The sequence below is a fragment of the Coffea arabica genome, chromosome 2c (genome assembly GCF_036785885.1).
Source record: "Coffea arabica cultivar ET-39 chromosome 2c, Coffea Arabica ET-39 HiFi, whole genome shotgun sequence".
NCBI lineage: Eukaryota > Viridiplantae > Streptophyta > Magnoliopsida > Gentianales > Rubiaceae > Coffea > Coffea arabica.
Window position 1 is genome coordinate 21,605,280 of NC_092312.1, and position 16,470 is coordinate 21,621,749.

A 16,470-nucleotide genomic window follows, 5' to 3' on the forward strand; every position below is an offset into this window, starting at 1 on the left:
AAAGGGTGTCGGCTGGTAGTGGGTTGAGATAGGAGCGGAGAAAAAAACAAAAAGTAAAGAAAAAAAAACTCTCTATGTTTTTTCTTTTTCTTTTTGGTATTTTGAGATGTGTATTTTATGGTGTTTTTTTTTTAATTTATAAATAAAATTGTAAAATAACTTGTCCATTAAAAACAAAGCTGCCAAATAGACCCGTTATTCTACAAAATTCCTTCAAACAATCTTCTCTGCAAACACTTAGGGTGCGTTTGGTTTTATAGAATTAGAATTGAATTAGAATTGAAATTCTATAGAATTGGAATTCTATGAATTGAAATTCCAAATCATTCCAATTCTTTCGTTTGGGAAATGCATAGAATTGATACGGAATTTATTTGAAATTCCAAATCCTTTGTTTGCATGAGAGAAGAATTCATTAGGAATTAGAATTGTTTTCATGAAACATTTGCTTACATAAAATTTTTCTTTTTTTTTCTTTTTTCTATATAATAATTTTTTTCTTTACATTTAGCTAATTTTTACTAAAGATTTAAAAGTAAAAACCAATTTGTGCCTTTAATAATTTATTTTTTTCCACTCTTATATCAATTTCTTTGGTGAACATTTCCAGATGTAGGTTGTGCTAAGCACAGCATTAGCGAGACATGTCAATCTGACTGCCTTCTTTTGTTCAACGTATGGTATAGATATTGGCATCCAACCAAAACTGGACCTCAACCCCGTAAAAGTAAATCCCCAATGACACTAGCATATTTCTTAAAACATGGTAGAATACCGGACAGTTAACTACTCACAAATTACCTGACCCAAGAAAATAGTGAAAAAGAAGACAATATACAAATTGACTTTTTTGGTGATAATCGAGTAGGGTAAAATTTATGACTCTACCGAATAAAGAACTGTGCACCACGAAATGAAAAAATGTAGAACAGATGTCAATCATGAAGACAAAGTCCCAAGGCTTCTTGTTTTTGTAACACAATATGATAAATACACGACCGAACCTTTGTACTAATATTTACCAGCTTCTTTGGAGGAGATGTTGGAAAATACAAAACTTAAGACTGTCAAATGACCAATTCACACACAGTCAAGTACTTGCTAAATAGAATACAGGAAGAGCACTTATACAAAAGCTCCTTAACTTTGAGAAAGAATGCAAAGCAATTTTAAAAAAGCATTAGATCCCAAGAAATGCTATAAATTGTTCCCCACTTAACTATAATCATCCAATGGGACTACGTGCAGAAATTATATTTTCTCTACTAATCTTTTTGATATGTTGCAGCCAATTTGTCAGGCAGACCTCTCCTCCTCCTACATGGAGATGCAAGCACCTTGGGGACAACTTCTGCGCTACCACCTTCACCAAAAGCCAAGTCTTCCTGCAGCCTGTGGAGAACTCCACCTTCATCAGCAAAAGCCTGTGGAGAATCTTCCAGCCACCAACAAAAGCTGAAACTTAATTAGTTTCTAGAAAACTATCGACATTTTTATATGGTTGTACGAAGTTATTGTCCGGTAGCCAAAGTTTGCTGCACTATTGGTTCTCTTGAATTCAGTACCACTTTCAATGAAGAAAACTGGTATAAATATCATGCTGCAAAACTACATCATATTGTAACTAGTGGGGTGGGTCATCAATTCCATCATTTCCAGTAACAATCCAGTAAAAATTCAGAATTCCGACCAAGAAATAAACCAAATTCTGGTGGAATTGAACCCAAAAATTTCTTATTTCTTATTCATTTAAACTTTTTCAGAAAATCCATCAGAGTGAAGATAAAATACTACCACCAGCAATCCATATGAAGCAGTAGTATAATTTAGACAAATGATATATAATAGTAGTACAAGGGAAGATTCTATTGATCCTGGATTAATTTAAGGACCAAGTTTTTGTTTGTATGGAAGACAGCATCAGATATACTGAGCCAGAGAAACAGGTGCAAAGGAACTTCTTTTGTCATTAGACATCTGATGAACAAGACAAGAAATGAGCCAAACAAAACTAGAACAAGTCCACCTGAACAAAAATGGATATGAAAGATAAAATGGATATGGTTTCATTTCTGTCTTGTTATTCGGGATAGCTAATAAGTTCCCCTTCCCTGATTATTACCCTGATTACGCCACCAAGAAACAATTCATTGACTACCTAGAATCATATGCCACCCACTTTGATATCAACCCTCAATTCAATTAGTGAGAGGAAGCAACTTGGACTCGATTTAACTAACTGAATTCAAACCCACTCCAGTCACAATAGAACAAATTAGTGAGAGGAAGCAGAAACAAAAGCAGGCCTTCAATCATTAAGAAATGCACAACTTGACCAGAAAGGTTAAAATATCAATTATCAAGATAACTAACAGCAATCTGCAGCAGAGATAAGCAAAAAATAAGCCCATGGTCAAAAAACTTCAGAAGGTTTTCACCTCAAGCGAATTCCCTTCTTTACAGATTCTTTGGCATCATCTGCAGTAGCAAATACGAAAAGCAGCTTGGATCTCACAGTATTCAGAACATGGATTCGAGTAGGAAGGAAGGAGCAGGTAAACGATAAAAAAGTGTAGTACTCACTATATATTCTGATAGATGAAGCTATAAAATGGAGTTAAACAAGAACAATGGGAAATAGAAGAAGGCGGAGAAAATTACATCACTGAATGAAAGGCTTCCAGAATTAAAGCTTTGTTCAAGACGTATCTGTATCAAAATACGATTTAGAGATGGAAGGATCCTTACTGAAGGAATATTGTGGCAGATTTTGTCGAAATCCTCTCCTCGAACCCTGTTCTGAAATTCTTCATGGATTGCCAACACTTTATGAGTGAACCAATGAACCTCAATCCCTCGGGCCGGAATCATGGTTAATCTTTGACAGTAGTGAATCTCAAGACTAGAAAGATTTAGCCATAATGGCTCCTTTCTCTACCGTCCACTTCTCTAATATGAAAATATTAGGGTTGCAGGTGGAAGCGATGGTGGAGAGCAGAGCACTAGTGGCTGAGGAAAAACGGTGAGTTAGATAGGAATTGAGGGGCTGCCAATATCCTTGACCCGATTTTAATTTTTGGCCCGTACTAGATCCGCGTATGGACCCGTTTAGTTGTGGAATTAGAATTAGAATTCTTTTGGTCTGGTAAAGAATTCAATTCATGGAATTGGACTCCTATAGAATTCAGATTCAATTCTAATTCTTTGAGGGGAGCAGAATCCAAACAATGGAATTGGAATTAGGGCCCCAATTCCAATTCTAAACCCCAATTCCATAGGGAACCAAACGCACCCTTATAGATAAAGAACAAAACTTTGGACCTGCTTAGCACCTAAATTTTTTAGGTATTTTTTCTTTTACAAGTTTTTTAAAAGCTTTGTTTATTAGTTATAGGAACATCAAAAAATTCCACAAAATTTTAAAAAATATACATTTCAAAATACTTAAAAATATACAAAAAAAAATTTCCTTCTTTCCTTTTTTTCTTCTTTTTCTCCACACCTTAGCCCATCAATGCCCCTTTATTATTATTATTTTTTACTTTCTTTCTTTTCTCCTCCTACCTCTCTTCCTCCCTCTTTCCTTCTCCTTCCTCCCTCTTCCCCTTCCCTCGCTACCCACTTTCTTCTGTGGCTCTAGTCACGTGACCAGTAGGAGAGGGGGTCTAATCACACGAATAACAGAGAAATGGCTCAGTGAAAGAGGAGGAAGTGACGGGAAAGAGGAGAGAAAGAGAAGGAGAGAAAAGAAGGACAAGGGAGAGAGGAGAGGAGAGGACAAAGGGGAAGCAAGAGGAGAGGAGAGGAGAAGGAAAGTGAATAACATACAATGGATCTTCTGTTGCAGGGAAAAAAATGGAGATAGAGGTGGCGACAGTGACAAGGGTGATGGTGGCAATGGCCAGTGGTGGTAGGAGTATTGTGGTGGCACCATGGTTCGAAGTCTCGGCCGAGTCGTCACCGTCTCGACCCCTACCGATACGATACCGTGATGAAACGATACCGAGATATTTGACTCGCCGAGAAATCGGTTGAGACGTCACCGCGACGGATTGACTCGGCCGAGTCACACCGAATCACTTCGAGTTATTCCGAATCAAGACAAGAAATCGGCCGAGTTACACTGTGACGGATTGACTCGGCCATTTTTTTTGCTATTTTTTATTATTTTTGTTTAGCATACTTTTTTTTTATATTATTAACAATTTTTAGAATATTAAATACTTTAAAATTTGCGTCTCACCGAGACCGCAACTGATATGTCGAGACCGATGTGAAACGTTCCGGGCCGTGACCGTGACCGCGACCGCAACTTTGAACCATAGGTGGCACTGGGAAGGAAGGATTGAGGGAGAAAAGAAGGCGAAAAAAAAAAAATTTACACATTTCTTAAACACCCAACCATACAAAAAATTTCCTATAAATTCTAGTAAATTATAGAAAAATTTTATACAAACATAAAAATTTACTATCCAAACGGGGCTATCTTTGCCTTCCAAATCTCTGTTGAAGAAAAGTGAAAAATATCCGTTCTTTAGAATACTGCATGTCCATGATAAATCAATACTTGGTCAATCCTACGATCGACTAATTAAATAGTTGCTCAATAATCAACACACATTTATTCTTCTTTTTAGATAACACTAAAACTAACAGTTAACTTTACAGTCCTATGTTAGCTTCTCATACAACCCAATGAACCGACGATGAAATATTAAAGAACGACGCATTACAACTTAACAATGTACTAGTCTTTCCTTTTTCTTTTTGGGGTCTGTTTGTTTCGGGTGAAAATGTTTTCCAGGAAAATATTTTCCTAATTTCCCGTGTTTGGTTGCACAAAAGTTACTGAAAATATTTTCTTATGTAAAATATTTTCACTCATCTTATGGAAAACAACTTCCCTTTCAAACTTACTGAAGTTGTTTTCCGAAATGCATGCATCCCGCCTGTAGTATGTTCCAAATTTATTGAAAACATCTTATACTATGTTCTTTTTTTTTAGTATGTTCCAAACTTATTGAAAACATCTTGTAGTATGTTCTTTTTTTTTTTTTTAGTGTAAACAGGAGGACTCGAACACAAGACCTCTTCCTTACACTCCCTCCCTCCCTCGTACCACCCAACTCAACCCTCCCCCTAGCATATTCAAAATAAAAAAAAACCCCATCCTACTCATCCTATGCTAATAATTAATTATGTATAATAGGGACATTCTTTTCTAGAGAAACTTTCAGCAGTGAGAGTGCAAGATATATGTTACAATAAGCATTGCATGTGATTGATATTTGACACTAAATGGCCAGCAATTTATTTATTGCTTAAGGAGATATTTTTTATTCATATATACATTTCTCCAAGATTTTTTAAAGTTAAATAATGAGATAAATTTTCTTATTTTGTATGGGAAGAAGTATGTAGTTATAATGTGTAGAAAGTAAAAATAGAGATAAAAGTGAAAATATTTCAAAAGTTAAACAAACACCAGAAAAATGAAGTAAGAAAATATTTTCAATAAGCTAACCAAACACCTGAAAATGATGAAAGGGAAATGATTTTCATAGAAAATTACTTCCACGAAAAATATTTTCCCAAGGAAAACATTTTACTTCCAACCAAACAGACCCTTGATGTCGTTCCTTTTCCTTTTCAATATAGGCAACCAATGCAGCATCCAACACATTCGCTTCTCCGACCTCAACTAGGATTAATTACTCTAAGAAGACTCCAGTGCTCCAGTTCGTAAATCGCATGCAAGACAGAATTTCTGAAGAATATTTACTTGCTTACAAATTAATCATTCCAGTGGATTAGAAATTAAACCATTCCAATGGCTTACAAATCCATTTCAAGCAGTTTGTTTTTTATCTGATCCCAGAATACAAAACCTTCCCTGCGGTTTGTTTTCTTTGGGTTAATCCCTACACTACTATCATATGCTGAAACCGATAATCTTAATCAGTGACAAATTCTTCAAGAAGGTCAAGAAGATGACAAGTTTATTGGAAGCTACTACTCGGTGGAAGAAGTATAAAAGACCAGGACCGGATCCTACGGCACTGTTTACTTGGCTGGGGAAGCTGATTCTCTCTTCCTGTCGGCCTCGTTTGCAGCGGTGAAAAGTGCCGACATTGAACACTCAAAGTCAGTACTAATGGAAGCCAAGTTCTTGAAAGAACTAGGAAGTAATCCCTATGTGGTTCAATTTTTTTGCAGATGATGCTAGCATCGAAAACAATAAAATAGTTTACAACATGTTGATGGAGTATGCTCCTGGTGGTACCCTTGATGACTTCATTACTGCTTATGGTAACGCAGGCAATATTATACCTGATTGCCATGCCAGCCCTTTACCATTTTATGCTGCTTAAAGGTCTTTCTCATGGTACACATGGGATGATGACCGGCCGGCTAACTTGGAGTGATGAGGATACGTGGGATTTATTGGTTGAGATGGTGCTAGGGCCGTCTGAAATTATTTCTGAAATTGGAAAAGATTTTCTGAAGAGATGCTTCATTAATTACAAATCCTAACTATAGATGGACCGTTGATATGCTTCTTGAGCATCCATTTATTGTGCATAACATCAAACGGCTGCCTCGGGATGAAGAAACTCACTTTCAGAACAACCCTTTTGGCATCAATAATGGACCGATTGTTACACAACACCTATTTTCGAGTCCCTTCGAATCTCAATTATATCCTTCCCTTCCAAAGAGAACAATTTGTATCATCTCTTTCCTTTTGAGGGCAATTCACAAGCTATTGGAGGCCCTTTTCCTATCCCTTGTGGAGTAGAATGCATTAACAATCTCCTGGCAAAGTGAGAAGTACAAGATCATTGGAAAAGGCTCGGGAGTGTAGACATGCATATTGAGCACCAGTCAACTTTGAATTGGACATTGACAAGGAGTCAAGGACTAAAGTAGTGTTGTAGGTAGAAGAGCAGTGTTTGGTGAATTTTCTTTTTTTTTTTTTTTTGGGTGAAAAAATTGGTATTGAAGCTGTTCAAGCACAACCGATGCAAAGAAGATTCTTGCATAGAGCGTAAGTTTTAGTCAAGAACTTAGCTGTGAAGAAAGAAGGTGTTAAAGTGACGTTCAAGCAACTCTGTAAACTTTTTGGAGTATTAATTCCAACATTAACAAATGCTCAATCTTGCTAAACTGCAAAGTTGGTAGTTAACTGTGCTATTTAAAACCAAAGCATAGGTACAAGAAAATCAGCAGCTGATAAGAACCGTTGCCTGCAAAATTTTACTAAAGCAATCTAAAATCTTAAAAAGTAGTTGTCCTAATGTTGAACCATTTATCAATTCTTAACAAACATTATTCATCAAAGGGTAGACTCTACTTCAACATATCAGAGCGACAACAGAATTTCTGTTTACAATTGCACACAACAGAACCTAATACAATGCCGGAAATTGTACTCGCAGGCGCTTGTAGGGTAGAAAACACTTTGATCACATCCTCGAACAACAACGTTGGTGGCTGGAATGCACTCCCAAATTCCCTCTCTTTTGCTTCCTTGTGTATCTCCTGAATGTCCATCAGATTCCTACTATCTTCCTCTGACAACCTCAGCATTCACCTCATCTGATTCTACACCAATGACATAGGGAAATTTCATGAAAACGATGAACTCTGAAGCCTAACGGATAGGGCACAATTTTGACTTGTTTGTTGCAACGCGTTTGTATGGATTTCTCTACAGATAGATCCTGCAGCAGTTTGAACAGTACATTTCCAATCAAAATCAATACAAATATGCTTTACAGCAAATAATCCAAAAATTTGCCCTCTTTACCAGCTAGCTAATGAATTAGAACTAAGCATCCAATGTTGATGAAAAGAATACTGGAAAGCAAAAGACAATGCATCATAATATAACTACTGCTCTTACTTATATGAACCCCTACATCTTTTATTTTATTTTTCTTTAGAGTTGATCATACATCAAAAAACTGAAGAATCATTGAGGATTCTTCGTGCATAACCTTAAATATATCCATCAACTATAATTGAACATCAAATTTAACCTTAATTTCTTTCATTTCTCTTCTTACTTTTAAAACTCAGCTAAAAAATCTAAGAAAAAAAAAAAGCTCCCAAAAAGAGTTGTGAATTGAAAATGGCGAGGTTTTTGAGAAAAACATAAAAATGAAAAGCTAAAAGAGCCGTGAATTCAGGGTAGTATGGCCTAAAAACTAATTCTTCATGAAGTTTAATCAATATAAAAACTGCCATTGTTGATGATACGTTTATTTATTGTAGAACATATTCGATCACAATCTATTGACATTCTAATATTTGTTTATGGTATTTAAAGGAATTACAAATTCGTAAACTGAAACCCATAAATGGTTTTAATTCTTGTGTTAACCAAAAAACAAATTAAAGTGAGGAGCTTTATTACCTGGAAATTGGCATGGACATTGGAGAGGCTCTTTAATGCAGGCATGGACCATGTAAAGAAAAATTTGTATTTTCGTTCATTTGTGCTGTTAGATTAGAAACAGTGTCAAGGAGGCGAACAACCCTATCAGATTTCAATTAATTTGATGCTAAGGTTGCCACCGAATGCAATGACAAACACCAACGTGGAGAAAGTCTGTTTTCAAAAGATTGTCTACAACTCGTGCAAGTTCAGCATCAGGAGTTTAACTGGGAACACTTCAACATACGATACTGTATATAAATGATTGTGTTGTGGCTTCATTTTGGAAGAAACACAAGACCTTATTAATTACGATTAATCTTTCCTACACTGACAGTGTATACACTGTCAGCGTTAAATGAATGACAACTCTATAAAATTTGAATTTGAAATTCAACTTTTACACACATGTCGTGAATCAAACGGTGATAGCGTATACATTATCAGTGTATATAAGATTTACTCAATTAAAATTATTTGAGGTGAATATTATTTAACCTTTGCCCCGGGGGCATATGACCAACGACATTAATTGTGTGTGTGTTTTGAAGGGGCGCAAATATGTTGATTTCTGGAAACCTTATCTGTCATTGAAGCCTATATATGAACTTGCAGATTTAACAAATGTAGCAGGTTCTGGATATCTCACTACCACATAATGAAAAAGTACTGATCTTTTTCAACTGGACAGAAATTGAACAGAACTAACCTTGCTAGCTACAAAGGATATCTCTCAACATTAATCATCAAATATTCACGCGTACCAAATAGCTAGTTAATGAGGAAAACGATGGAGCTGTGAAGCTATCGCCGTTTCCAAGGGCTGTTTAATGCGATTTGATGTACTGAAATCGAAGTGAAACTAGGGTCGTTTTTGAAGATGGATCCATCCAATGACGAAGCATTTGCAGGACCACGAACTGAGTTACATCTTCCTGGCTAGGACTCCTACCCATCCCAGCAAGACATATTCATTGCATAATCTGAGTTTCATTTTCCCTTGAAAAGACCATGCAAACTCATTTGGACAAGAACCAGAGATTTTTTTTTTATAATAGCCAGTGAGGTGATAGACCTGTGGAAGTCTTTAATTCATTGGTTAGGAAAGTTGTTTTCTTATCCCAATCGTGGCTGCTTAATGCTTATTGGTGGCTGCTTAATGCTTATGGATGCTTCTGAACGTGATGATTTTTTTCGTTTTCATTACTGCTTAGTTGGCTTTCCCGAGAAAAAATGGGTCATCGTTCATTTATTCCTAGTGAGACGAGTTTCGTGCAAGATTACTTCATCTTAAATGTCAGAGATTCATATTATGTTTCGTGCAAGATTCTTAAAGATTAATTATGTTGAAAATGTAAAACTTCAAGAGTTTGTACTTCCAAAGGTGAAAATAATGGGTCTCAATATTTATAATGGTAACTAATAATTAAGGAGAATTACAATCTTGGTCCTCAACGTTTAGTTTAGCCTGTGTGTCAAATTGATTCTCAATGTTTCGGCCAAAACAAATCTGGTCCCCAAAGTTCTTGATTTTAAATAGATTTAGGACAACTAATGAATATGAAACAATGACTAAGAATCAATAATATCAAACTGCCACTAGTCAACAACTTTGACTCTGCACTTTTGATCCCAAATGTTTTGATTTGAATCGTTATAATTCTTTTAATTTTTAAATAGTGATATTAAGAGTTCTAACATGAATTAAGATGAAATTAGAATGAAATAGTATTAAATGGACAATAATAATTCTAATTAAACTTCTTTTTTTTCTAACGACAATTTACTGTTGATCGTTGGTTATCATTCCATCTCCATTAATTGTTTTAAATTTATGTATAATCATAGACTTTGGAGACTAGATTTGTTTTGGTCCAAAAATTGAGAATCAATTTGCAAAATTTTAGGAACCAAAACTGCAATTCTATTTGAAACTATTCATGGTTACGATATGACCAATCTTTTTTTTTTTTTATCTGACTATTAAATATACTCGTGCAAAAAGTTATAATCTCAATCAAATGTAAATTCAATCCTGGCCCAAGTTACCACTTACAGGGGGGTATATGCTGGGATAAAACTCCATGGATAAAATTATAAGTATGGCATGGGTTAGGCTATGTTTTCAGAACCGGACCGGATATCGACTCGGTCGAGGTCAGGGGTCAGGGGTCAATGGGTTCGACCGGGGGTCGATAGGGGTCGAACCGGATGACGTCATAAATAAAAATTATTTAAAAATTAAATTATTGTATATAAAATATCTAATAACATATTGATATTAATAAAGGTATATTCATATATATTTGATGTTTCAAATATATTTAACAAGAAAATACAAAGAAATTAGAACAATCAAGTAACAATTTATATTATTTAATAAACATTAACAAGTTTAGAATTAAAATTATGGATTTAATTGAAAAATAACATCAAATTTTAGGACAACATTTATAAAGTATGAAATATTTGAGGTATATTAATAAGTTTTCACAATTTAGGGGGCCAAAACATAATATTAAAAAAGTTTGAACTTTTTTTACAAAAGCTCCTGTTGGACCGGTTTTTCCGGTTTTGTACCGGGCAAACCCGGTTTTTGACCGGAGTTGACCGGGTCTTGAATCTCCCGGTTCTGATGACCAACTCGGACCGGACACTTGGCCGGTTTCCGATTCAATCGGTCGGACCGGCCGGTCCGGTCCGAATTTGAAAACACAGGTTAGGCACTAAACATTTTTTATGGCCACAAAGGTCACTAAACATGCAAAAGGGACTAGCAAAGTCATTTCGTCAAATTCTATCGGTAAAACAATCGGTCGCCAAAGGTCATTTTGGCCAAAAAAGTCATTGAATTTCAATGATTTATCAATTGTTTTACTAGTACAATTTGAGGAGATAACCTCAACGGCTCCCTTTTGTCAGTTTAGTGACATTTGTGGTCATAAAAAAAGTTTTATGACTGATCTGTGTCATATTTATGACTGATCTGTGTCATATTTAATAATTTAGTGACCTTCTTGCCCGTTCGCTCTACTATATAATGTATCCTCAAGGACCTCAACCGGTCCAAAACTCCAATATTCCTAGCTAGCTCCCGCAACTACTTGAGCATGGCTTCTCCAAATCTCACACCGCCACCTCGTCTTAGCCACGACGATTATGATGATGAGCTGATGAATTCGCCACATACCAATGTTTCAGAAATCAAGATTCCATTAGATCAGGTGGATGGAGATCAAGAAGATGGAGAGGAAAATACTGGTACAGATTATGGTGAATGCAACTCAAATAGCAAAGGTGTGTTTCTAACGTGGGACGATTTGTGGGTTAGCGTTCCTAATGGTAAAAAGGGGTGTAAAGCGATCCTTCAGGGGCTCACTGGCTATGCGCGTCCTGGTGAACTTCTAGCCATTATGGGTCCTTCTGGCTGTGGCAAGTCCACACTTCTTGATGCTTTAGCAGGTGCTTCAAGTCTTTAATTTTCTTGATCTTTAGTTACATGCAAGAATTAAAATGTTTCCTTGTTATCTCAAACTATTGCTCCACACTTCTTGGAACAGTAAAATCTTATTAAAAAAACATTTTACCAACTGCTTGCTTCGAAAGTTTACCTATTCTAGAAATCTAAACGACATTCAATGCATGGCCCTTATACAACCAACCAAACCGAACTTTGCCACTTTTAGTTACTGTTTCATACCTAAAAGAACATTTTTAATAATACAACTGTGTTGGAAGCCATCTCTTTTATGCACTTGGACAACTATAATTTTACACTCACCTTTCATGTTCTTTTGGATCATTACGCATTCTCAGCTTATCTTAATACCAGCTGCAAGGCGTCAAAAACCTTTCACATTTACTTTTAACGCTTAACTAATATATTATAGGATTTTGTGGCATAAAACCCTAGTTAAGTTCTTTCCACTCCTGTATACTGGTATGCTTATTTCAGGTAGGCTTGACACAAAATCAAAGCAGATGGGGGAAATTTTAGTTAACGGCCGAATGCAACAGCTAGCTTATGGAACATCGGTATGACCAACACCTACCCTTCGCTATGTTTTCAACACGGCAGCAAATGCGTTCAGGAATGATGCATGATGAGAAAAACTCTAACCAACACCAGTTAACAGATTTATACGTGCTGAAGTCTGAAATACCTTCCTGTGACCCGTCAGATTGGTCGATTTTGTTGTCGTAGACATGCGTTCTTGCGTTAACAACTCGGCATATGAACATAACGATAAAGTATAATAACTATGATTTATTTCACTACGGCACTTATCTAACACGTAAAGTACTGAATCACTCACTTCAGATTTTGGAAGACATGATGATAATCATGGTTCGCAATATCGGCCGATACAGATACGTATCGGCCGAATTGTAACCAGAACAGAGGAGACTGATACGATACTGATTTTCGAATCGCGGATATTACCATATTCATAATAACTCGCTCTGACTCGGCCAATATTGGCCGATTCGAATCCGTAATGCATGATATCGGCCGATATATCCAAGTCGACTTCGGATTTTTTTAAAATTGTGTTTTTTTTTGGTAATTTCTAATTTTAGTAATTTTTTCGAAATTTTTGAAAATTTTCATGTGCTATAATATGCGTATCACCTGATATTCAACCAATATGTCGCGACGGATGTGGAACAATCGAAACCGCGATGCGACCGCGACCTGCGATGGCGAACCATGATGATAATGGAAATATAAAGAAATTTAGTAACATTTTTGTGAATCTGTTTGAAAAACAAAAGAAGAAAAGGGATCTCCAAATTTATAGCCCAATATATTCTTTTTTCAAGGCCTATGTGACTCAAGACAACATCTTGACATGGACTTTAACCACAAGAGAAGCTGTATACTACTCTGCTCAGCTCCAGCTGCCCAACACTATGTCAAAGGCAGAGAAAATAGACAGAGCAGACAGGACGATCAGAGAAATGGGATTGCAGAGCTGCATTGACACCAGAATTGGAGGCTGGGGAAGCAAAGGTCTCAGCGGTGGGCAGCAAAAGAGAGTAAGCATTTGCATTGAAATTTTAACGCGACCGAAGCTTCTTTTTCTGGATGAGCCTACAAGTGGACTAGATAGCGCTGCTTCATACTATGTCATGAATCGAATTGCTGAACTTGCCAAGGAATATGGGATGACAGTGGTAGCATCAATGCATCAGCCTAGTACAGAAGTCTGCAAGCTACTTGACAACCTTTGTCTCCTTTCCTTGGGTAGGACCATATATTTTGGACCTTCCATTGCAGTAAATCAGGTGAGTATGATTAATGGCGGACGCTGGTTGTTGGTTGCATTGATTCGAGAGAATACAGTTATCACTGATGACTAATTTTTTTCGATTTAGTTTTTTGCAAGGAATGGTTTTTTGAGCCCCGGTCTACAAAATCCAGTAGATCACTATCTGAGAATGATAAACACAGATTTCGATGAGGTAAATAATAGCCCTTTTCTAGGTTATGCAGTACTCTTTAGTATTTTGTATGTCAAGCTTATTATTTCAGTAAACATCGCAACCGTGTTTAGGACATTGAATCAGCTGCTGATGGAAAGACAACCACAAAGGAGGTGATCGATAAGCTTGTCGAATCTTACACATCATCTGATACGTATGACCTGATCCTGAGAGAAGTAGCACAGATAAATGGACAAGTAAGGCTCTTTTGCAATAAGCAGGAAGCAAAATTATTTGAAAGTTTACACAACTCTTTGTACATTATTTCATTTGTTATACTTTAAAATGCAATTTTTTTTTTTTTTGTATAAGTGGGAGAGAGAGACGTCTCACTTACACTCCCTCCTCCCGTACCACCTTACCCATCCCACACCCCTTTAAGATGCAAAATTTGAATTCATGTATTATAGCAAATTGGAGTGGTGGAGAAGAAGAGGAGACGTGGTAGCTTCTTTATTCAGTGCCTTGTCCTGACAGAGAGGTCATTTGTGAATATGCACCGTGACCTCGGCTACTACTGGTTACGTCTTGCTATATACATCACTTTAGCTTTTGGCTTAGGTACCGTCTTCTACAACGTTGGAAACAGTTACACTTCCATTAATGTAAGCCAAATCTTGTATCTATGCACTTAATTACAGTTTGCCTCATTTTTTTCCCCCTCATGCGTCAATATTCTACTTAGAAATGCTCGTTACGATTTTGTTTAGGCCAGAGCCTCAATGCTCATGTTTGTAGCATCATTATTAACTCTGATGAGTATCGGAGGTTTCCCATCATTTGTGGAGGAAATAAAGGTCAGCAGAGCACTCAACTTCCGATCGATTTCTAGCATATAGCAATCATCCTGATTAATTTCGTGACAACTAATTGTACACAGGTTTTCCAACGAGAAAGATTGAATGGGCACTATGGGGTTGCGGCATTTGTTGTTAGCAACACAGCTTCATCGGTTCTCTTCTTATGCCTGATAGCTGTTATTCCTGGAGTGATTGTTTATTATCTGGTGGGACTGCAGCGGGGAACTGAAAGATTTCTCTACTTCATTATGGTACTCTTTGCTTCTATTATGTTGGTTGAAGGCCTTATGATGATCGTAGCAAGTTTGGTACCAAATTTTCTCATGGGACTGATCATTGGTGCTGGCACTCAAGGTGTAATGATGTTGAGCGGCGGTTTCTTTCGTTTACCACATGATCTCCCAAGTATATTTTGGAAATATCCAATATACTACACTTCCTTCCATAGGTACGCATATCAAGGCCTGTACAAGAACGAGTTTGAAGGGCTGAAATTTCCAAGTAATGAGCTGATGAAGGGGGGATCTTCTTCGATTGATGGTGAAACTATATTGAGACATACATGGCAAGTTGAGATGGGCTACTCCAAGTGGATTGATCTGGCAGTCTTGTTTCTAATGGTGATCTTATACAGACTCTTATTCTTCGGGATAATCAAAGTTGGAGAAAGGATTAAACCCTTGGTCAAACGTTTTTACGTGGGGCTTTTCTTATAGCAAAGAGTAGAGTGATTTGTGAATCGTGAGCCAGCCATGGTTCAGGGGCCAAGAGGAATAAGAATCTCTCTCTGACTAGAAATGTAAAGTTCTTTTTCAGACTCGTTAGTCTCTGTAATACGTCCTTGCATTATTGGCCTAACATTAATGGTATAGTACATCATGCAATGATGAAATTAAAGTTTTAGCCGGCTTACTAGTAAACCGACGAATTTGGGAGAAAACTCGCGACAGAAACTTACAAAAAATACCTTCTCCGTTCAGATAGGACATCTGCAACAGCCCAAAAAAAAAGAACATGATAGCAGGCAGGGAATAATGCAGTAGAGGCCAACTCATTTATAAGCCATGATTGTCACTTTGATCTTTCCGAACTTAAAAACTCATATGTTTGTTTGTTTTTCATTAGTCAAGCTTAAACGGCATTATTTAGAATACCAGAATGCCATTTGGATCCATGAAAAGACCATCCTCATAACCTCACATTCAAACCAAGGAAGAAAATGAATTCAGAAGCGTTCCTCTAACCCAGCTGTCCTGTCAAATTTGGCTGTGATTAAGCTATAAATCCTTTTTATATATATATATTTTTTACACTTATTGCAGTTAAATAGCCATCAATTGATTTGAGAAGGCCAAATCATGATATTATTATATTTCTTTCTGCATCACCAATGAACTAATTAAAACCAATAACCTAAACAGAAAATATGAAATTATACAGCAAAAATCAACACACAAAAAAAAAAATCCAAAATGATCAATAAAAGAATAGCCAACACCATTTTTTGCTAAACTACTTCATTACTTCTTTTTTTTTTTTTTGGGTAAAATCAAGTTATTATATTAAGGAAGCCTGTGGATCCCGGACATAACTTGGTTTTTCTCATACACCGGACTGGAAGGGCTTGGGAGCGAAAAAGCGAAGATTTATGGGGAGAAACACAAATAAGATAAGGAAATGGGGTAAGAAATCAGTATGAAAAAGATACCAAAGGCGGGAGTGATTTATGCGTCCCCACTAACT

General features: G+C 36.5%; 1 protein-coding gene and 1 long non-coding RNA gene across 3 annotated transcripts; one reads left to right on the top strand and one right to left on the bottom strand.

Moving 5' to 3' along the window:
• Positions 1 to 987: 987 nt before the first annotated feature.
• LOC140035226 (uncharacterized) lies at positions 988 to 3,132 on the bottom strand. 2 transcript variants are annotated; one of them, XR_011839194.1, is made up of 3 exons: positions 2,749 to 3,132; positions 2,439 to 2,478; positions 988 to 1,455 (listed from the first exon to the last, which is right to left on the bottom strand). It is a non-coding gene; the product is annotated as an uncharacterized lncRNA (long non-coding RNA). The 2 variants fall into 2 exon arrangements; XR_011839193.1 differs by lacking the exon at positions 2,439 to 2,478.
• An 8,350-nt stretch (positions 3,133 to 11,482) lies between these two features.
• LOC113724044 (ABC transporter G family member 1-like) lies at positions 11,483 to 15,630 on the top strand. The gene is made up of 8 exons (XM_072075265.1): positions 11,483 to 11,902; positions 12,396 to 12,475; positions 13,265 to 13,729; positions 13,820 to 13,906; positions 13,999 to 14,124; positions 14,338 to 14,532; positions 14,638 to 14,724; positions 14,808 to 15,630. Exons 1-8 carry the CDS (start codon positions 11,551 to 11,553, stop codon positions 15,441 to 15,443), a joined length of 2,028 nt encoding a protein of 675 aa, XP_071931366.1. The 5' UTR covers positions 11,483 to 11,550; the 3' UTR covers positions 15,444 to 15,630.
• The last annotated feature ends 840 nt before the right edge of the window (positions 15,631 to 16,470 follow it).

Coding starts and splice junctions, on each gene's coding strand:
- LOC113724044 (XM_072075265.1), top strand. CDS start 11,551: ATGGCTTCTCCAAATCTCACACCGCCACCTCGTCTTAGCCACGACGAT. Junction 12,476..13,264: donor AGCTAGCTTATGGAACATCG/GTATGACCAACA, acceptor TCTTTTTTCAAG/GCCTATGTGACTCAAGACAA. Junction 14,533..14,637: donor ACAGTTACACTTCCATTAAT/GTAAGCCAAATC, acceptor GATTTTGTTTAG/GCCAGAGCCTCAATGCTCAT.